The 24,102-nt window shown below is 35.0% G+C and overlaps 1 protein-coding gene across 2 annotated transcripts in view; it reads right to left on the bottom strand.

Annotated features, from left to right (window-relative positions):
• DIAPH3 (diaphanous related formin 3) overlaps positions 1–24,102 on the bottom strand; it is a 255,482-nt gene that overhangs the window by 121,689 nt on the left and 109,691 nt on the right. Inside the window, exons 18-21 of one of the 2 annotated variants that reach the window (XM_087756729.1) lie at positions 22,188–22,220; positions 19,266–19,361; positions 18,221–18,315; positions 13,101–13,202 (exon numbers count right to left, since the gene is read on the bottom strand). In XM_087756729.1, coding sequence (XP_087612855.1) covers positions 13,101–13,202; positions 18,221–18,315; positions 19,266–19,361; positions 22,188–22,220 — 326 coding nt within the window. The remainder of the gene's footprint in view (positions 1–13,100; positions 13,203–18,220; positions 18,316–19,265; positions 19,362–22,187; positions 22,221–24,102) is intronic. The other variant, XM_087756731.1, reaches the window with a different exon arrangement.

Here is a 24,102-nt window from a genome sequence, read left to right as displayed (position 1 = left end):
GATCAGCTTAGCTCCAAAATAAATGCCTCATCTTCTGTCTGGCTACTACCAGAAATCCACCTCCTAATGAAAAGCAAGTCTACCTTACTATTTTGAGTCTCCCAACATACAGGCCATGAAGGTACAGGCAGATGATCAAGGTCTGGATGGGAATGTCTGAAAACCATGACAGCAGGCTTAGTACTTCCCATTAGGTTGAATCACCATTACAAGTCCGACATAAAAGTGGCATTTGATGCTATGTAATTATTTGAGCAATATACAGTGGTAATAGATCACAATAGCACCTGATTACGATGTCTTTCATGTGACAGACATGATCTGTTTCAAAAAAGCTCAGATCTCTAGCACACTCGTGTTTAGTATAGTCTTTTCTACTGACCCAACAGGGTGTCCAAGTTAATTACCTAAGCAGGAACGTATGTGTCTATGATGATGACAGTACTGGTAAGGAAAAAAACATTCCACTGTAGATCTTCTGTAGTCCTGTCAATGCAGAATCCAATAACAACCGTGGAATTTTTATCCATATGGTTATTTAGCGTATTTGGAACCACAGATAATCTGTGGCAAAAACAGTCTGACCTGAAGTGTCACGTAAGTGAATGCTGTGGAAGACAGCTTGCATATCTTGGAGAAAGTTACTCAGTTCTACAAAATGATGACAGGGAAAGTAAATCCTAAAGCACTTGGGCTCCATAGGAGCTCCACAGGAGCTCCACTGAGCTCCAAAGTCTGAAGCTGGAACAGATGGAATATCTGCATAGTCATTTCAAGCTCCAGGGATCTAAGAGATACTGACTAGCCTCAAGATTCTTTCAGCACAGCTGCCCTACATTAGCCAGTCATTGAGATGCCTCGCTCAATTTAGGTGGCTAAATTCCAAGAAACCCTTGAAGTTGCTAAGAGTCAAAATGGCAGGATCCTGTTCTGATTGTAGTCCTTACTCAAAACAGAAGTGTTTTTCTTAAGAAGTTCAAATCACAACATGAATGTTACAGGATTGTTTACATTTCTAGTGAAGCAAAAGCATCAAATCAGATTCAGGACAGGCTCTTGAGACATTTAGAGGAATCTGCAAAATGAATGGCTGGAGGCAAAAGATGTGGACTCTTCCAACATACAGCCTCATTTATCTGAAGTTGTAGAGATATCTGCCAAGAAGAAAATTTAAAGAGATGATAGCCTATGTGTGTGCTAGAAGAAACAACAACCAACCACTTCCAGCCATCTGAATTAACATCAGACAACAATAACACAAATATTTTAACCTATTCTTTAGATTAACTACCCAAAATAGTTTTACAGGAACAAGAGTGAGACCTGCTGGTACTGAAGACCTGCTGGTACTGAATCTTTTAAAGGAACATTCCTCTATGATTCATCATCACAATCTTTCAGTGATACAGAGGAAGTAACATAATTCAATCCAATCCAATGGCAATTGCAAACACTCAGATCAGTGCAGATCATGATGGTCACTTTCAGAAGTTATTTCTGGAGCCTGGTTCTCCGCCCTATCCAGGTTCAAGTTTTGAAAGACACCAACATTACAGGACTTAAGGATGTTCTCCCTCTAAACAACATAAGTAACCTGACTGCAATTTGTCATAAAGATCTTTTAACTGTCACAGATGGCATATAGTAGAAAGCTAATCATGCCTGGGAAGGCTGGAATTACTGATGGAGAACACTGACAAGGCAGGGCAGCAGATACACATGACTTCTAGAAGACAACGGAAGAAGGTAATGTTTACAGACAGAAATTAACACAATCAAAATATCTCACAGCGCAGATGCACCTCACCACTTCAGGATTTTAAACAAACTGAAATGTCCCTACATATGGCTGTGCCCAAGCATCAAGTATTAGGAAGGGCAGAGTACACCTCTGCAGATATAGTGATAGTATGATATTTTCCAGACAACAGTGAAAAACATTAATACATTCTGAGTTATCCTCAATGAGGACATACAGGTGAAACCATCAGCTGAATAAAGAATTGATCATTTTAAGTGTCTGCTGAATTATTTAAGACGAACTAGCCTTCATCAGGCCTCACTCTAATCTTCAATTTACTCTAGTGAAATCTTTTCCTTTGGTACAAACTCATTAAAAACACATCCATCAACGAACAAGCTGTGAAGCCACGTGAGGATTGCTTGCCAAATTCTATTTTGGGTTAGCTATCAGTGTATTTCACAAGGTCTGGGCATTAATTATTTCTGAAACAATATTTCATAATTCCCTCAATTTTATCTTTGAGTAAATAAAAGTGATCAAGGAAAAATCTGTTTCTTTCTTTTTCCACTCCCAGACAATATGGGAACATATTTCCAGATATCTTGAGTTTTAAGAAAAGAAACAAAGCAGGAGCTATCACACATGACTCTTGAGACATTATTCTCAGGTGTGAGACTGCTAGTACAGTTGCCTACACCTGAGGTCAATTGTCCACTAATAGCATCCTGACAAGTATTAGCAACTTTTTAAATCAAAAATGTTTATGAAGGACATCAAAATTATGATTTTTTAAATGGAATTGCATTTATGGATTTAAAGACATATTAGTAAATCAAATATGTCCAGGTCTATTTCACACCACTAAAAATTACAGGCACTGGAGTCTACATGCTTGCTACTGGATTCAGCTCCCTCCACGCAGCAAAACAAAATCACAACTACTTTTGGGAACGGTTCCTGGTGCAACAGGCTGTTAACATAGGTTGGCATGGATAGGCCTGAAGCCTTAGCATTGTTGTGTGGGCAAGAGTGGGGAGAGGCAGATGTGTGCTGCTGGGGAGTTGGTGGGGAGCTATAGTTACAGAACATTCTTAGCTGGAGCAGCAAGAAAGACTAACATATCAGAACAACATACAACTCTCTAAAGAATCAATTATATTTTGAGTATTCTGGCACTTATCTGTACAAACTGTATCCCAAAACAACTTGGGGAGGGTGGGGGCAAAGATCTGGAGCCACCTGATATGGGACCAAAAATTGCAATGCACCTTTGTGCCTCCAAAAGCACCCTGAGATGTCAGGCCTGAGAGGTGCAGGGATGCCTGCTAGACACTTAAGTTCTGAACAGCTGGAATGTGCTTGTACCCAGCTTCCCTATGATGTGCTCGTCCGTCTTCCCCATGATGAAAAAGGGAAGGTGTGGTTTGTAACCATTATAACTTGCCTTAATAAATCTATCTGCCTCTGCCTTATTCTTGAGTCCTCAACTATCTGACTGAATGCTCAGCTCATGAGATCTCTTGCTATCTCCCAAACTGTGCCCAGAAATTGTTTGGGAAAGCGCAGTTCTGCACAGGCCAAAAGCACACCGATGTCTATTCTAACAAATTAGCACTATGGACAATTACGGTTCAATGTCCAAAAGCATTCTCCAGTGCTTTTTAGTTGGTTAATACAGACACAGCCTTAAGATGTCATCTAGTGATTTATCATCCCCACAACTACTAAAAATAGTGGGATACAAGATGGTTCAGGAAGTTGCTTTCAAAATATTGAATAATATTCAAAAACAATATAAAAATTGATGAGAACTGAATCTGGATGGTTTTGGTCACTATTATGCCCCGAATCATTTCAGTACAAAAAAAGGAAAGGCTACCAATGACATGAAGGACTGCATATGCAAAACAACACTTATAGATCAAAAAGAATAAAGGATATCGGGACCTCATACAAAATGTAAAAGCTATGCAGGTCCTCTGAATCATCACTTGCAACAAGCTATTTTAATCAACCTTTATTTTGCTTCCTCTCAAATACAAATATATTGAAGAGCAAGAAAAAAAACCAAATCCATCCAACATTTGCCTCAAGTATTTTCAGCATAAAACAGCAATGCAGATGAATTCAGTAAATCTTTGCCATTCCAGAATCTCTTTTTCTGAATTTAAAATTATAACTTGTGTGCACAAAACCTGAGGTAAGCGTAATTCAAAAAATGGGATATCATTCTGTGTTACCAACTCATTAACATTAATCCCCTAATAAAATCCAGCTTACCAGTTTCAGCCAAATTTTCAAGCGGTTTGCTTGGTAAAGGCAAAGATCAGATAATCATGCTATGACTGAGGCCTTAACTGAGATTTGTGATATGATATCCTGGGTGCAAAGTGTTCATTCTCCAAAGAAAGGTGTTCTTAAAAATATGTATTTAAGTAGTGATATCATACTAATTGCAATGTCTGGACATTTTGGTCAGTGTACACACAGAATAAGCAGGGAAATATCCTTCACTCCATTCTGCTTTCCTATGGTTGAATCAACTGTCACCCAAAAAGGTTATTAGCTATGCCTGCTCAAAAAGATGTCTGATTACAGTCTCCATCGTCTCCCTAGTCAGTCAATTCTATTGTTTTGTTATTCCCACTATTAAAAAAAAAATCCCATTACCTAACCTGTATCTTTTTTGTCACAAAAGTGCGCCTACTATGTACTGCTGTACTAACAGTGAGATGTATTCTAAAGAATATTCAAGTAAAGTAAAAAATTCAGAGAGAAAGAAGCTACTGCAAGCATGAATGGAGATAACAGCACATGGACAAGTGTTTCTACTTGTCCAAAAAACTGAGGAGACAAAGATAAATATTTGGCAAAGACAGACAAACTAAATGCCAAGCTGTTTGCATTAAGAAGAAAACAAGAGTTAAAAATTTTAAATCTGGCTGACAACAAAATCTGGGATCATCAAAAAAAGTGAAGATGACAAGAAGTAAAAGAAAAGCAACTGCTATACGAAGCAATGGACATTAAGTGTTGAATATTCTTCTCCTACAGACAATTTCCTCTTCAGTCTTTGTTATGCAAAGAAAAGTATTACTTTACACTTCTCTAACACTGCAGGGAATTCTTTATACACATGCCTAATCCTCTTTTACAAACCTTTTGCAAAAAATGTATACAGCATAGTTCAACACAAAACGTGCAGTCAGGTAAATATTAGTTTTGTAGCTAACATACAATTGCCCAGGCCTGATTTAGAAATGTCAAACAAAAAATGTGAGGTTATAAAAAGCCTTTATTTGTAACAGTGATTTCCAAATTTCAGCTATTTGTTTCAAAAATCTCAATGGTTATTTAGTAAAAATACCTTATTAAACTGGGATAAATCACCATCTAGTTAATGCTTTTTATTTTTCTTCTAAAAAAATTCTAAACTATTGCTTGACATCCCAACATTTATTTCTAATTTATTATTTCTGTGATTCCAACTCTTCTTTCACTAGAATACTCAAAAAACTTATAAGGTACATGATGTGACTTTAATTATCATATTCTTACACTATTCAAAATCTTACCAATGGTTTCCGATTCACTCCTTGACTCTTTGGACCAAAAAAAGGAAGAATCACAGACAAATTCAAAAAGGAATGCAACAGTTCTCCAGTGTTTTGTCATCTTGTTTGTGTAGTAGAAAGATATTTAATCAGCATACTTCAAGAACTCAATTTCTTCTTTACCCAATAAATTTTAGCAAAATAATTCAGCGTTTCAGCGCCTTTATCAGCTCTTATGCAAAGGACTCAAAGGAATAAGCTATATTGTATACCTTAGGTATAATGAAATCATCTAGGGCAGGATAAGACTACATAAGAACAAAAGCTTTCAGAGAAGCTTTATCATTGTTTATAGCAAACACATTGGGTTTCCTTTCAGATGAATGCCAAATATGCACCCGTACTCAGAAGCAAGGCTTAAACGGTGGATGGCAATAGTTTGTCAACGAAAATCCATGAAACAGATTACTGCATTTAAAGTATCAGTCATGATTAATAAATCTAACTAGTAACTATTATATCAACTTCACTGAGAACAAATGAGACTGCCATTACTAAATGATCTAATTCAGGAGCTGTACAAGACGATCTTTGGAGGTCCCTTCCAACCCAAACCATTCTATGATTCTCCTTAAACATTGTTTATTTGATATGATGACAGAGACTACACCCAAAAGTAGAAAAAAAAATATTCTGTAAACCAATACATTTTTCTCAGTAGGAAAGAACTACCTGCAAAACAAATCAACATTGCTAAATGTTTTAAGTCCTAAAGGAACATAATACTTATACTGCCCCCTGGAGAAAGCATCAGGGGAAAAAAACAAAAACAAACACCAAAAAAACCAACCTTCTGTCAACAGTCACCTACCAAGATGATCATCTAGCTGAAATCCTATTCATCTCAGATGGGGCATACATTGCAAGTGTGCTGTCATATGACTACTCATTTCTAAACACAAAGATAGTCTTCATCATTAAAAAGTTTTAAGAATGTTATCGCTCATTATCAATCACAATCAATGAAACCTCCAAGAAAATAATATGAAGGTTAAATTACTTTAGGAGGAAGTTTATTGCACTGACTAAACCAAGTACAAAACATGAACTATAGTAAAACAAAATGCAATTGAATAATTAAATTTTGGCAAGCACAAGTATACTTCATCAAGAATTTGAGCAACAAAATACAGCATTCAAAACAACATCAACTTAAGATAATGCTGCAAAGCTAAGTTAAAGCGCTTAATAAGATTAACAGATTTAACACAGTTTTCATAAAATAGTTCATGGCTGCATATGAGCCAAAAAAAAAAAAGCCAAAAAACAAACTCCACAGTAATAGGTGATATCTGTGTTCTGAGACATCACTTACTGAAGTAAGTGAAAGAAAGAGCATACAGGAAAATAAAGTAGTTTATCTGAAGAAAAACTAAAGTCTGGAAGAGAAGATAAGGGTAATAAAGGATTTATTTTATACTTACTGCTGAATAAACAGAAAACATAAAAGTGCAAAGTAACTTAAAAAGGAGAGGATAATTGCAGAAACCACAAGCAACCCGTACAGTCACCAAAAAAAAAAAAAAAAACAACCCCAAGCCACACTCATGAAGGGAACCTGAACTGTTAAGAGTCATGCCCTCAATGTCTTTAAGCCAAGAAGAAAAGTTAATTAACTTTGGTTGAAGTAAAACATACAATACTGTAACAGTCACAGTATGCCAGTATCTCAGCAAGTGTGTAGCTGTTTCTTTCAGAGTATCAAATCTTGACTTTGAATTCAAAGCCAGAAGAATAAAAGACGGTTTCCATTATAAATTTTTTTATTATCACAGAAGTAGTAATTATCAGATTATTCACTACTTAGGCTCTTCCTTGGGAGTCAGATAGTTTAGCCTTTCCCTTAAGCAAAACTTCAGAGCAAATTAACATGGGATCTCCAAATTCTCTGAAATATCATAATTACAAGACACTACTCACCTAAAAGATAAACCTGAAAGTCTTGTATTGTGTGTTTAAGTTTGATTCTCCTCATTTGAAAAGAATAGCAAAGAATGAGGCATAAACCAGCAATTTTAAGAAAAAAACCAACAGCTATACTGAGAAGATTCATATTTGTTAAAGAAATGAGTAGAAATTCTCAGCCCACTCCCCAGCTAGAATAAAACAAAAGATACAAGAGAGCCTGATGGAGATTGAAGTACCTTGATGAAAAGCAAATTTATAAGATTCCATATTCAAAGAGTAAAAAGAGTGAGTTATTCAAAACTTCCTTCCTTCAAGAGAAACAAAAAATATTTCATGTTAAAAACTGATTGTAGCTTCTTCTCTGAAGTCAGGTCTGCTAGATGCATAGAAGGTGTGACACTAGAAAAACTGTGCCTAATGAAGGAGTTTGGGCTTGTTGCGTTTTTTTCAATGCTTCACATGGAAAACTAGGGAAAGCACCCACTTGCACTATTCAGTGGGAATCTGGTTATTCCTTCAGAAAAGAGACTCCACCAATTTTTGACATGTAGGAACTCTTATTATTTAATGAAACGTTTTTCTGAGTTATCACATTGCCTCAAGTTTTAAAGACAAATTTATTAAATCAGTTGGGCCACATCCAGCAAAACTTGACCCATAGTACTACTGGTCTAGCTCTTCCCATCAGACTGACAGTCCCATCTAACTGAACTGGTACATCTGAAAGAAATAACTAACAGTTAAAAATGTATACCAATAATATTGCATCTTGTCAATTGATACAAGTCAATCGATGTCTTAAAACAGATCATTTCAAATTTATTTATACTCGAATACTACCAGATTTCAAAAAACACAGCAAAAGGACAGCGGAATGAAATGAATTATTGCTTAAGATTTAAGAAAACTGTGAATTAACTTGCAGAAGTGCTTTAAAATATATCCTCATTTACAAAATAACAAATAGGTAGTGCTGAAAGGGGAAAGTTCAGCACATTAAAGGATTAATGTGCTGAACTAGTAACACAAATGTGTGTAAGAGTATGTTCAGAAATTTTATTACTCCTAACAATACATGCAGCAGAAGAGAGTTAGACCATAGAATACTGTATTGATACCAGGAAGGTTCTCTGGTTACTAAGCAGACACCTTTTTGCTTGCCAACTAAAGTTTTCAGACAAAACTGATCAGAAAAGCCAATTCTATAGTTGGACAATAGGCAAGGATACTGTTAGCATTACAGAGACAATAATATGGTATTAAAACCACAACCAATAAATGCTCAGATACTACAGGAGTCTTTCTGAAAGAATTAAAACTAGAGATTAGTCTTTTAAATAAGAAATAACACGTTATGATGGTCTGATGACAGCAAAAATGAAAAACTAAACAATTTCTTCAGCCTAAAGCCAAGTTTCTTTCCGGAAGACATATTAAGTATTAGAGGGCTCCTGATCAATTGGAAAATGTTGACACAATAAATTTCAAATTTATTACTGTTGCTAGTATGTCCAATTGTAGTAAGTCTCACATTTTTAAAGAGCAAAAGACACACTTGTCAGTTGAGTGAGGCTCAAATATGAAATAAAAATAGCAAAGCAAGCTTTAACCTATGTAGAATTAACTTTTAAATGTCTTTTTTTGAATCAATGTTTATTCTTGATAATAAAGTAAAAAATATGTTTGCTACTTAACTTTGTATTTTACTAATTCAATTAAAATGCATAACCATGCATGTAATTGTATATAAGTACTTCCCCAACAGTTACACACATATTACTGTTTGAATTATTTGGCATCGTCAAATAGGTGTCTACACATCAGCCAGTCCAGTTCATGGTCAAATTTACAGGTGTAAATCCATCTTAACTGGCATTTTGCCATAATTTGTCAGACTCAAATGAAGCTGCTGAATTTTAGACGTGGGTTTATCTCTGTCACCCTGGCAGACGGTTTGAAACAAAGTTATCAGGAAGAAGCATCACGCTCAGTCTACTTTATTCAGCACAGGACACTTGAATTTTTCTCAGTAAGACTGATACATATGAACCTCTCCTCTACATCAACAATGTACCCTTTCAGTTTTCCGTATTAAATTTTCTGGAAACCCATGAACTTTTAATATTATTGAACAAAAGTGCAGCATTTATAGAGCTCAATTCCAGAACAGACTAGATATTTTTGTTTTATTTTTAAAAGAAAAGCTAATGTTTAATGTTTACATCACACTTGAACATAAAAACCAAAAATGTTTACAAAAAGAGGGTCCAATTCTGACAAGCAACAGAAAGACTTGTCATCTGTGGCACCAAATAGCACAGAAAAAAACCCAAACAGAAAACGGATCTCGACAAAGTCTTTGTAAAATATTCCATTACTAGCTTTCTTCTCTTTTCCTGTGCTTATTATTGCAATATCATCTAAATGTTTGGGTCAGCCAGATTTATATTAAAAGACTATGGCAGAGGTAAAAATGCAAGAGACATTGTTTTGTTTTCTTTATCATACTCACTCTTCCTAACCAGGTTTTTTTCCCCCCTTCCTTTTCTCTTTTATCAGCTCCTCTCCAAACATTTCAACTTCTAGATCAAATGAGCCAGGAACTCTACCAACAGCTTTTATTCACTACATTAGGAAATTTCATTCCTAGGGTACCACCCATCTAAGATACTGACTGAGATATGGGCCTATAAAGAAACATATTCTTAAGAAATGTATGTATTACAATATATTACTTCAATTTTGAACATATGAGACTCCAGACTAAACCTAGTATATCTGATTTCTAATTTCATCAGATTCTTTCATGGCATTTAAGATGAACACTTACTTTGAGAACAAAGAAGAAGTTTGGAGAATCTAAAAGAGCTGTTTCACCCTACAGGATTTGAAGAAATTTGTGGAGGGAAGATGAAAGTGAGAGAAAGGATCTAACTTCTATGAGATCAGAAGCCTCCCATACCATAGATCTTGCTATATATTGCAAGGATGCTCCATTAGCATCTACTGTGTATCAGTTGCCATATTAGTCCATGTTCAATGAAGGGAAATGATATGCAAGTGAGAAAACAAAAACTTTCAAAGCCTAGAATCATAGAAAATCTAAAGAAAATTTGACAAGTGTCATGGTTGAACCCCAGTCAGCAATGAAGCACCACACAGCTGCTCGCTTATCCTCCCCACCTTCCCAGTGGGATGGGGGAGAGAATTGGAAAAAAAAAGGCAAAGCCCATGGGTTGAGATAAAGACAGTTTAATAGGACAGCAGAGAAAATAGTAATAATAATAATAAATGATAAAAGAACATACAAAACAAGTGATGCACAATGGAAATGCTCACCACCCGCTGACCAATGCCCAACACATCCCTGAGCAGTGATCACTGCCCCTGGCCAACTCCCCTCAGCTTATATACTGAGCATGACATCATGTGGTATGGCATAGCCCTTTGGCCAGTCTGGGTCAGCTGTCCTGGCTGTGCTCCCTCCCAGCTTCTTGTGCACCTGGCAGAGCATGGGAAGCTGAAAAGTCCTTGACTAGTGTAAGCACTACTTAGCAACAACTAAAACATCAGTGTGTTATCAACCTTATTCTCACCCTAAATCCAAAACACAGCACTATACCAGCTACTAGGAAGAAAATTAACTCTATTCCAGCTAAAACAAAAACAAGTCAGAAGGTATAATTTAAGTCAGTGTAAATTATTTTTGAAAATTCTTAAAGTGATTCTCTGGGGGGTGTTTGTTTTTTTTTTTGTTGTGGTTTGTGGTTTTGCTTTTATTTAAGAGACATTAATATATTGATGCATCTTAACTTTACATTGATTACCCCTACTGAGTAAACAAATGTAGGAACTCTCATTTATAAAATTACAGATTTAATCCAAAATTTCTACCTGGAGAACTGCTTCAGATGTAATAATCATTATCACAGCTTCCTCCCAATCCTCACCACCAAAAGGTTAAATTCTGTTGGTCACAGTAGATTTAACTTATAACCTGTTTCTCTCTTTCTAAAGCTAAGATAAACCAGGCTAAAAACAAACCTAAAACTTACCATTGTGAAACCTGCCTTTGTGAAACTACTGTTTTCAGAATTGAATAAACAAATACTGTAAGAAAACAAGTGAAAATGTATTAATTTTTCTGACTTTAAACCTTTTGTGTTCTTTGCAAGCAACAGAGGTGCTGAAAGCATTAGTTTCACATCTCTTAAAACAAGAAAATGTGTTTTGACTGGATTTTTTTTGTTAAGGGAGGATACCTTTTTTAAAGAATCTCAGAGACCTATTCAATGACCTTTTGAAATAAGTGGTGATAATTTAATCAAATAAAGTAAGGTTAAGATAGGGATGAACTATAAATAGATCCCTTGAATGTCTGATAAAACCTCAACAAGAAATAAAAAGCAAAAGGTTTCATTAGCTTTTGTAACTAAGAAATCTGGACACAGTGAAGTTGATAATTTGGCTTCAATCAGAAAACTATATAGGAAAATCTTGGAAAATAAATAAAAGTCTTAAAAACAGTGGTGGTGTTCCTCCTTTTTTTCTTGCTCCCAGAACGTAGTTAGAAGACTCCCAAGAACACAGGAACCAGCATTACATTAGATGTACAATGACTGTCACTCTTGTTAAAAATGGACCAAAAATGAACAGTGGCAGTAGCTTTCAGCAAAAGCACCACTTCAGAACTAGTTTTGTTTTACAAGTACCTATACTCAAAGAAGACTGCCTGTGTCACATCTGTAACTGGCACCAATTCAATGCAGTGGTGTTTACTGACCAGAGCAACATTCTTCAGTTGATTCAGAATAGCGATCACTGCTCTTATATCCCACACCTGTACTCCAGCTACTCCAATATTTAAGTACAGATATTTGATATCCACACAGGTAACTACCAACAGCAAGTGTCTACTGTTATGACAACATGATACTCCTTTTCCTGAAGCCCACAGATACCTCTAAAAGAATTATTTCCTCCCAGGGAAATCCTCCCCGATGAAGCTAACAATGACCATCTTAGCTTGAAACACTAGAAGTGGACAAAATTAAAAAAGAAAAAAAAAATCAAAGACTTATAGAGATATATGCACCCAGGAAAAGAAATAGCCTTATTGTGGTTTTGTCTGGATGAAATCATTAACAATTATGAATTACAAGCTATGTAGAAATTATATCCAAACTATATTTCTACAAAAAGCATCAACTGCCAGCACTGAACTAGCAGTACTTTCTTTTCTCTCTTCCAGTCTTTCTTTGTTAATTCAATCTGGGAAATATTATAAACCAATCTTCCCTCTGGGAATGGAAAAAATGACTGCAAGTACTGTTGACAGAACATACTATAAAACATAGGAGGAAGGAGGCAGAATAGGTTAACATAGTGATAACTACAGTCCATTCTCCACGTAAATGAGAAGAAAATAAAGAAAAATATCAGTGTAGAAAACTTCACTGAAAAAGTTAAGATTTATTAACGCAAACAAAAGTAAAGCCAAACTATTTTAGCTCTGAAAATTCAGAAATAGCTCCGTATCTCCCAGTGAAACTTTGCCACAGAAAATACCACTATTTTTTTTATTTTGTAAACTAAATTACTTTTTTAAAGAAAGAGAATCCCAAATCATTCCAACAGTAATATTCCAGCAGTCAGGCCTTCCACATCCGTGGATATGTCCACTAAAAGTCTGAATAAAAGGCACTTGTACTCTTCTCCCAGTCTGGAACCTCTTCACATTTAGGAAGAAGTAGCTGGTATTGTTTCTATAATACTATATTAAAAATATATGTCATGAAAGGACAAACAAAAAGTGATAACAAAACAGAACTCACCACAACTCCAAACTGTTCTGGCTCAGACAAATTATTATACTCGCTCTTGAACTTGGACAATGCATTCAACTGTTCTTGTTCAGGAAGATGTTTTATTAAATTCTATCAAGAAAAATAAAATAGGCTTAAAAATCTCAGATTCTACGTTGCTTGTATTATTGTAGGCAAATGGTATTACATACGCATCACTACCATATACTTCAAAGACAACACTCCTCCCTGAAGACAATAGAATGTAAATAGGCAACACACAAATTAATGTAACTGAGAGTGTAAAAAGCAAGTGATTAAATACTGCTCCTTAGCATCTTTTGCTGATTATACAAACATTTCTGTAGTCTTTTTTTAAACATAATTTTTAAAGAAAGAATATGCTTGATAGGCACTACGCAAACAGAACATTACACAGCAAATAGGATAAGAACTTCAAGTGTAAGATATCCAACTAAAGGATGGCAAGAATTATTAATGCTAGAAAAAAAGTTTTTTTAAAAATGGATAATTCATTTTCTAGTGTTTCAAAACAAAAGCTTAAACACATTAGACAGTACTTAGCCTGAAAACTTGCCAGAAGTAGGAACTCAGAGGTGGGACTCAGCTTCAGCTGAATTCAGGAGTCCATATGGTGAGCTTGGACACTTACACAGGTGAACGTCTTGTGAACACAGGTAAGGAAATCTAAACATGTCACCTTTAACGGATCATCCGAAGAGTCCTCAAACTCCCTGGAGCTTCCTGAACACTTAGACACCTATATTTACGTATAGGCATCTACATTTAGGCAGCTGAATCCCACTCTATTTCCAATTAGCTAGGTTGGCTAAAAATGGCTATTCTGAGGTTCCAGAAGTAGAGAGCTTCTCAAACATTTAATTATGGTACATAATTTGAGTCAGTAGCTCAGTTCTCTCCCTTCCCATGATGACTACCATAACTACTAAGCAATAGTTAGGGTCCCTCTACAGCCTGCTCTCTTTCTCAACTTGTGACTCTTGTGTTCCTGGTTACACAGCGGCTAAGCTTCCATGATAGTAAGAAAACAAGAGAGAAATTGTGTTCTTTTTTAAAACACTCCATGGTCTACTGATACGATCACTCTTCTGAAGTGAAATAAAGATTCAGTCCTTCTAACACTGAATCAGGTCTAGCAAACACAACTATCCCACTACCTACTACCATATTTCAAGAAAGGATAAGAAAGATTAACTTCAGCATCTCCCCATTACTCGACGGAAAAGGCAGACACTTCAGTTAAGTCAAAGTCTGTTTTATTACTCTGCAAGTAAATAGCTTTGATGATGTACAATCAACAGAAAAGAATTTACTTAAGTTAATGAACAGGATCTCCATCTGAAACCTTAAAAAAAAAAAAAGAAAACAAAACTAATTTTATCCACAAAAGATCCTAATTTCTTCTTCTACAGGAAATTCAGCCCATTACGATATACAAATTATCTCTCTGGGCCCAGAGAGATAAAAAGTCACAGCTATGCTTTGCTTAACATACTTCCCTAATTTAAGAAGAAAGAATTCAACTCTTTAACTAGTACTCCAGAAATATCCCTAAACCTGTAGTCAACTCAGTGGCTCTATGCTGTCTTCAGAACCTGTATTAGCTAGTTCAAAGTTAGCCCCAGGTGTTTATTCAAGTTGCAATAGCACTCTTGGATTGCAGTATAGATATTCCTCTTGTTAAAGTATGAAAATACTAGATTTGTAACTGAAGAACAGATGTATGCACAGTGTTGAAGTTTTTTAAAAGCAGCTTGAACATTTTGTTTAATACTACTTCTTTTAACTTTTTAAAACTAAATCTCTTAGCTCTTGTAACAAATGCCATTTTATGGTAATTTAGCATTTATCAAACCTTTTTTCTAATTGATAAAAAGACCTAGACAGTCCTTCATCACTATTTTGTTTTAGTGTAAAAATAGTTACTATTTTAAGAACTGAAACCCTACTTTGATTCTAAGGACTACAATAAGTAATGTGTTTTACAATCTTTTGTGATATCCAAAGTAAGGACAACATAGTTTGGCAAGAAAGCAAAGTCAAGTTTATCAAAACATAGTTTAGCAAGAAAGTAAATAAGAAAAGCTAGACTTACAAGCAAAGGTCTAAATAAACCAAAGGAAGAGTAAATGACAGTTAAAGAGTAGAGTGCTTCAACAGACTGTCCATGGTCAAATAAGGATTTTGGTAGAAAAAAAAAGAACTATTAAAAATGCATAAATAATTATGCTTAAAATAATAATGCAAACTTAAATTTCATGGAGCTTAGTTTGGACATGGTCAGACTGCCTTTCAGCATGAAGAATTTATGAGAGCAGTCATATATATCCTTACCAGTACTACATTTGGAAAAAATATTTTTGTAAAAAAGACTACATTTATTAATTATGGATGAAGACGTCCAGCACTAAATCATTAACATTGAGCAAAAATGAAAGGGTACAGAGTGCAAAAAGATACATTTTAAATCAGAAATTCATAACCCACTTATTTCTTGTCTTGATATAAAACATCTATATATAACCAGCTCTGAATATACTACAATTCCTTAATCTTTACTGAGATTAAAATGTTATTGTTTGATGCTAAAATTTTCACATGTAGAAAAACTGTCCACAAAACTTTCAAAAAAGAGAAACAGTCAATGTTGTATGAATGTTTTCAATATTGAGCATCAGAAAAAAAAACCTGAAGCAGCAGCTGATATCAAAGCAGCTTTATGGTGTTCAGATAAAGCTTTTGAACTGCTAGAGATGAAACACATTTTAAGTATCAAATAGAGAATAAGCAGGAGAACAAATTTTGACTAAGTTATAAGGAACATTCCAATAATCAGTCAATGACTATTTGGATTACAACATGACTTTTGGAGTTTTTACATCTTTAAGAACTAGATTTAATTTCTAACTGGAGAAAGCTGGGGGAAGGGCAGGGGGATACATTTTACTTCTTAAGAATAACAAAAGAGTAGAATTAAGGACAAATTTCCAACTTCAGAAACTGTGATATTAGGATACGCTGAATAATATTTAAAGCTAGACAGAAAAAATTGATGAAGGCAAGAAATTTCTAGAAAGGAGAAGTACCATAATATCTAAGGTACCTTATATAAATAAAGATAGCCATATGCTTGCAAACATATGTATGCTTTATGCTCTTCTCAGAATCATGAAATACACAGGACTACATTTTCATAGCATGACCATAACCCATACTTGTAAAGATTTTTAAAGGTAGAAATAGAGACATACAGCTGGATAGTTAAATTTATTTAGTAACCTAAGCATATGTGAAGGTGGATACCAAATTTTTAAAGCAATGAGGCACATTATTCTACCACTTCCGAAGGAAGATGAGTGTCTTAAGTGCTTTTTCAAGTTTTAGCTCAGATGGTCCCCTTTTCAAAGTTGTTACAGGGATCTTTTACCCAGAAACAAGAAACTTGGATGAAACCATTTGATAAAAATTATTACATCCAAACTTGCAAAGTAAATTTGGAGCGTAAGTTCTACGGAATTTTCCATTTGATTTAGGCCTGCGTTTAATCACTTTGCAAAAAAATGCAATCTATACTCTTGAATCATCTATATGCTTAAAAAAAAAAACAATATGTGAGACCTGCCATCCTCTAACACTATGCCTTGTTAGATATGTGACTGCGCTCATACAGGATACTGTGAGCATTCTCACCTGTATTCCACTACACTGACTTTCACTCAATCACAGCAGCTGCTAATATCACTGTCCTCTTGTAGGACATTATTCCTCACCTCACGTTTGGCTCTTCAAGTTCTCTTATCGTTTTCTTAAATAAAATTGTTCACTCCCTTCCAAAAGCAAACACAAAAAGACTCAAAACGTTGTCAAAAATACTTTAGACTCAATTCTGATGCCAGGAACTATATAGAGAGGTTACAGGATACATTGACTTTCAATATACTCTACTGTTAATACCGATTAAAAGAGCCACAAGATTATCAGCATAGTGTCAAAAAAGTGTCTCCTATTATTGTTAACCATGCTTATTGCATAGAGAATAAAGTGGGGCTAGGTTGTGTTAGCTGTTTTAAATATACAGAAAAGTAGGCATTCTTTATACCAAGATATACACCATTGAAATGGAAATAATAGTCCACAGAAGAAATTTAAAACAAACAAACAAAAAAAGTTAACAATTCTGAATGAAAGTAAAGTTTTCCTTCTTAGCTTATGGCAACTGATGGAGTATTTGCCACATGTTCACATAAAAGTATGCCATTAATTAACTACCCTTAATGGTTTGATGATCTTTTTCCCTAGAGCCCAGATGCAAAAAAATGGTTTGCCTTCTTTAAATAATACGTATAGAAATTATCAAGATGCCAGCTTTTCATAATTTTGATGTATATTATTTATTTAGTATATACAGGTTGCTTCATGCTTGTTGAGGACCTAATTTCGTTAACAAGCTAAATTTTCACCATTGAAAAACAGTGCTAAGGTCAAATAGCATGAGAGAGAGTCTCAGAGCAAGCATGGACTATCTGAGACAGATTTCAATCTGAACATAACAGCACAGCATAGTCTATCTCTCAGGTTTTCATGCTATTTTAGAGAATTTTGACTATTACTCCAAATAAAATAAAATAAAGATACACCTCATGCATCTTTTGAGCATGAAGAAAACCTTGAAAAAGAAAAGTGATGTAAGTGCAAATTAGAATCAACAAACAGCTTAGAGGTGTAAACTGCTCTGTTCATCCTAATAACCTTGAAGTAATAGTTTCAGTGCCAATATTAACTGCATCATTGAACGAAAGAAAGAGAATTATACAATGATTATATATACCATCACTGGAGATGATGGCTCATGTTTGTTCCTTCAAATATTTCTTAAGAGAAGCATCTCGTTCTTCAAATCAATCAGACAAGCTTATTTTAAAGGAAAATGAAGTCCAAATAGCTCAACAGAGTCTAAAGATCTTTGAAATCCAAGTGACAAGAAGTAAGGGCCAAACTACATGCAGGAAGAGAAGACAGCCTCCTCAGCAGGAGGTTTTAGCTACAAGTTTCTATTTAATGAGAAGCTTACCCTGAAATATTGGGATTTAAAGTGGCATTTTCCTCACCTGAATCATGGACTCTGAAAGCTGTGTTTCATCTACTTCCAATATCATCATTTTGATTTCCTCATAAGGCACCCGGAAAGAGCCAAGGAAAATTGCTAAAACAAAGATTCAACACATAATGAAGAAAGTAAGACAACAATAATCTTTTTTCTACTTACAAAATACCAATTAAACAGACTATAGCATCTACAGGTTAACAAACACTATGCAAAGTAATATAAAGAAAACGATTTTAAATGTATTTTTAATTACTGTTGTCCTACAATTCCAGCCTTCTCCATCCATTTGTTATGCACAACATCCAGCATCACAGAAGACCTCCATATGCAGCCAGTGACAAGTCTACTCTGCAGGGTAAACATTGCCATTATAGTATTTTGTGCTGAGATGACAATTACACTTTTTTCTTCAATGGTCTTATCAGAGCTTTCTCATAAAAAAGCACCATGAGAAATCAAAACCATATAAATAGTTAAAAACCAAAATGCTCTTCTAAAAACTGCTTATTTGTTCACCATAATTCAGTCATTTCCTATTTTATCTCTACCGGCATTTAGGAACCTATTCTTCATAGAATTCCTCTCTGCCAAAACTTTATCATCTTTATTTGCATATTATTCCATAATACTGAGTATTGCCTTCTTTATATAAAGTACATGAGAGATGACCAGACATCTTGTAGACATTATTATCTTTTTGCTGGGGGAGGTAGTGGGGGGGGCAGGCAGTATTTCTTGAGTAATATGTTGAAAATATAGATAGATAATTAGATATATAGCTGTATGCTTGTACTTCAATATATACAGAAGAGAATAATTTCAGTCTTAAACAAGGGATAACCTTTAACTGTTTTCTGGGTCTTTTTAAACGTGTTTTAGTTGTATTAACTCATATGTTTGGGCTTAACACCAATTACTGCACATATGCACATATTCTCACACGCTTTAAACAAAAAGTGGTTATGAGGCAGTCAGACAAGAGAGAAAAGCATTTTTATGGAACATTTATACAACATTACTCTGTCATAAAAACAGAATCTACTTACACAGATTCTGTGCAATCTTTGGGTCCAAAACTTTTAATTCTTTGATTCGTTTCTTAATGGATTTCTTTTCTTCAAAATCCTCCTCCTCTTTTTTTACTGCCAAAGTAAACACAAATACACTCATTGTTAACTCTTCATATTTAGAGAAAACATTAATGAATTCAGAAAACATATTTGCTATCAAGCTTAGTCAATTCACAAAGAAAAGAACATATCACAGAACATACAGACAAAAAATACAGAGGTTCCGTATTTATTGCTTATATTGTCAAAATTTTTGCTCTTCAGTCAAATTTGTCAGCATGTTAGCCTCCTAGAACAAGATTTTTTTTTTTTTTAATATATAGAAACTGAACGAAGATGCTAATGTTAATTGTACAAATGGTCTGAGGTCATGAAAGTCATAACTAAAATACCATGCAACATACTTCAGTCAGTCTGGCCAGGTTAATATTCTGAACTGGATTTTAACAATAACAAATCTTAAAAAGGATATGTCAATATGTCTCAACACTGAGCAATAAAAAAAAAAACCCAAATTTAAGTATATTTGTGACTGCTTTCGTCTAAGTATATGCACCAAAATTATCAACGACCACTTGCTCATTAAAAAAATTAACATTGCCTTAGAACATAAATGAGTATATACCTATTTTCCTTATCTCCTCCAAAAGATGTATTTTTAAATATATGATGTAATCACTTTGTTATAAAATACCACAAAGACAAAGTGATTGTATAAACGTACATTAACATTGCTGGAATTTTTGGCTTATTCTTTTCAGAAAATACTTCATACAAATAGGATCTCCCAAATGCATTATGTAAGCAGAATTTACTTCTCATTATTCACACATTGTCATAAGAATTTCACTTAAAATAACAGGGTGGACTTGATAATGTATTAGTAGGAATGGCTCCAATTATTATGCAAACAAAAAATACCAAAAACCATACAAATCTTTCTTTAAATCCAGCCTGCTTGTCCTTTTTTTTATTTTCTTCCTTTTCTTTCTTTTTTTATCCCTCCCTAGCACAAATCTTCACCATCAAATGTTGTTCACCCAATGTATTACTATTGTTTATCTAATTCTCTATTTCACAAATGAAATTAGTTTCCAAGCTTTTACACTATGATTGTTCCAAATTAAGTTATACGAGCTTCAAATACTTGAGAATAGAAAATCTGTTGTAATAAAAGTATATGCTACTGAATTCAGAAGGAGATGGATATAAATGAGAAGTCTTGTCAAGAAGATATGGGATTAAAATTTCTAGCTCACTGATGATTCTTGACAAAACTAGATGTAACATGAATTACGAAGAGGATTTCCCTAAATCGAAATTACTTCTATAAATTTTAAGAGAGATCTCTGAGAGCTATGTCAGGCTGGATGGGGTCTGAGCAACCTGATCGAGTCGAAGATGTCTCTGATCATTGCAAGGCTTGTTGGACTAGATGACCTTTAAAGGTCCCTTCCAACCCAAACTATTCTATGATTCTTAAAAAAATGTTTTTCTAAGCACAGTAAGTTTTGCCTAGGATTGAGACACAGACTAAATGACCTCTTGAGATCTTTAAGCTTTGTTGTCTAGGATACTACCAAAGAGACAAGAACTTAAAGACCTGACATAGGGATTGAAGGAACTGGATTCTAGCCCCTTCCGAGTTGGTGGAGACAAAAATTTGAATAATCTGCCAAATCACTTTTAATAGTCTACATCTGCTAGGCAGCATGATGCTCCTCTTGAGGACATGCCAGAGTGCAGAAAAGAAGCTAGTATTCTGAAAAATGAAATTACTGAGCTAAGACATAAAGCAGTCCTTGAAAGAAGAACCGATATCCAGGGTCCCAGCAAATGGGTTACAAAGCTGCAATCCTCCTCTTTTGTCTTACTCCCCACCCTACCCACAACAACCTCGAATTTCTTTTACCACAGATTTAACAGAAAGGTTAGCACTCTCCTGTCTCAGGAAAAACAACACTCTGCTTATCATGCATGTGAAAGCAAAAGTAGTAGGTTTTAACCACCAATGTGAAAACTCAATACCCCATGTTCAAAAGGAATGGAATGACATTTGAGCTACTGGATAAAAAGGAGGTTACCACTAAAGCTTCACTTTTTTCTGGTTATGCTTTAAGAAGAGCCCCTGCTGAACCCAGAAGGGCATGTCAGGGGCTGAAGATCCCAGGATCATGCAACTGTTTTCTCCTGCAGTTACACACCTTAACAGACCTCTCAGGTTTCTTATCAGCTACATGCTGAAAACAGTCATTCTTAAAAGACCATTTTGAGTTGCCTGTCTTATCAATGCTAGAACTGCAGATTCCACTAGAAGACCTAGGCATCTCTGTAGCACAGGTTGTGTGTCATCTTCATGGCTTTACTCATCTGAATCATAGTGAAAATACAGTAATGCTTTATGGCTACCTTGGAACTTTGCAAATCATCATTTTACAGGAAACAAAATAATTTCCTTAATAGTTGCAATGAAAAAGGTGAGATTATCTGAATTTATTAATTTACTTAAACTTGACCTGACAGCCTTGAACTAGATATGAACAGGGGCTGAAATAGAAAAAATACAAATATGTTTGCCTTTTCCAGCACTAGAAAGCAATATTTATGCATCGTAAGTCTTACAGCGGATACACAAACATACAAAAAAATCAGCAGTTAAACATGCACTATTTTAACTCCCAACTTTCAAATCAAGAAACAATGCTGCAAATGAACTGGCTAATTCCTTTTGGAATTTTCACCTAGGAGGGGGTTATGCACCATGCTACAGCAATACTTAAGGCATCACAACCCTAAGGAAAACATACAAGCATAGAGCATATTTAGTCTAGGAACTCATGTAGGAATTGTACGCAGAGTTATACAATTATGCAACAAACTAAATAACTGCAAACTTACATGATACTTCTTCAGGAGAATTCAGGTCACATCCTTATGTAGTTGGCAGCAATAAGAAGCAGAGGATACATATTACTTGTCTTCCCTATTGGAAATGTTGCACTTGCCAATGAAAACTCTGATACCTCCTACCGTCTCTAGAAATTTTTACCTCATTTGCTTATTAACTTATAAGGGAGCAAAAAAAAGAAATGCAAGAGACAAAACTATTATCTATTTCCAACAAGAAAAAAGGGAAAAAGGTCACTGGGGGTAAAAAAGGAAAAAAAATAATAGAAATATCTGAACAGATGAAGTAGATATCTAGACTAACAGGAAATCAAAGAAAATAAGCTATTAGATTTTTATTTGGGAAGGGCACTGGAGCAGGAAGGAAAGTATGCGGAGGATAGAGAATAGGAAACACCTGCTTACACGGGAAAAAGAGAAAGTAGCCCAGTGAGAGTGGGCAGCTGCTGTGGAAAGAAGGTGACTAATGAGGGAAGTAGATGTAGGATGTTGTCATGCTAATGAGAGAAGAATCAAACCAGGGGATCTCAAAATGCACAGACAGCTCTCACGGCTCCGTAAGTTGGACCATCATATTAAACCATTAACTTTTTCAAAATCACATGTCTTATTTCATATATTGTACAACTAAAAAGGAATGTTACATATCAAGAACCGCACATCCTTTTAAGTTCTGTCTATATGCTACATCTATCACACTGGGGGCATACACATGGCCCCAGCATCTGAATTGGATAATTTTTAGTCAGTAGTACCTCATCTGATGCTCCAACTGCTCTGACCTCTCAGGCTGGGAAACAAAGTGCTAAAGCACTTTGAAACACATAGAATTCATCTCACACCCTTCACAGTTGCTCTTATCTCCACAATCCCACATCCTTATTAACATGATTCCAAAATTAACAGATGTGGTTGCCAGCGTACAGATGGACAAATACCTCAAAGGAGTTTTAGCTATTGGAAAGACTGCTTTTACTGTCTCCTTCAAACATGTGTCCATATAAAAATTCAACTGTAGTCAACTACCTCCATCTGTGGCAATTATTTGACGGAAATCAGAGTCTTGAAGGTGACAGGACTGTTTTACAAATATAACATCACAGTTGGAAGCCTACAGAATAGCATTTCATAAAAAGGTGGATCCTACATAACTACTTCGCAGATCTCTGAATAACATTCTTGGTAGGTGCCACTGAAATAATCTATACATTCATGAACTGCTATCCACTATTTCCATTTCTGCCACAGGTCTTGATTTAATCTGCTACCCACGATGTTTGTGTAAGAAAAATCATGTCTGTGCAACTGTACGCTAAAGAAAAAAAAAAAAATCTTCTAAAATACATCATCCTACTGAATAAAAACAAAATACCCTTGAAATACAGGCTTCAAAAGGAACATGCAGATCTGAACATTTATTTTAAAAAGTCTGAATTCCTAGTTCAGATGAAACTTGAAAACTACATTACACAGAAATCTACAGAACATTCAATGTAGTTATTTTGTCACTAAGTAACAGAGCATACAGAAAATTGTACAAGACCTTACACATTTCCTACCCTCTTAGCTAAGGCAACAGTCATCTTGCAGTCTGTCTTCACTGGAAAATGAAAGAACAAGCCTGGGGTCACGGGCTCAAAGGATGTACCCATACCGAGTCTCATTATGAAAGCAGATGCCTACCTCATCTGTTTAGAAGTCTGACTCTTAGAAATAAATGATAGTTTGTGCCCCATATACTAGGATATTCAACTAAAAGACATGCATTCTTTATCTCCAAAAAGTTTTATGGAATCAAAGGAATAGATCTTTAACAGAAGATGAGATTGCCGCTAAACAACAAATGCTGCAAAGTTCTTAATTTTTCAGAGCAAAATGTGGAATAACTTGCTACAAATCACAGAAT

The sequence above is a fragment of the Nipponia nippon genome, unplaced genomic scaffold, assembly GCF_047370975.1.
Source record: "Nipponia nippon isolate SJK-2023a ecotype South Korea unplaced genomic scaffold, ASM4737097v1 scaffold_2, whole genome shotgun sequence".
Taxonomy (NCBI): Eukaryota; Metazoa; Chordata; class Aves; order Pelecaniformes; family Threskiornithidae; genus Nipponia; species Nipponia nippon.
This window is presented reverse-complemented; position numbering and strand designations above follow the sequence as displayed.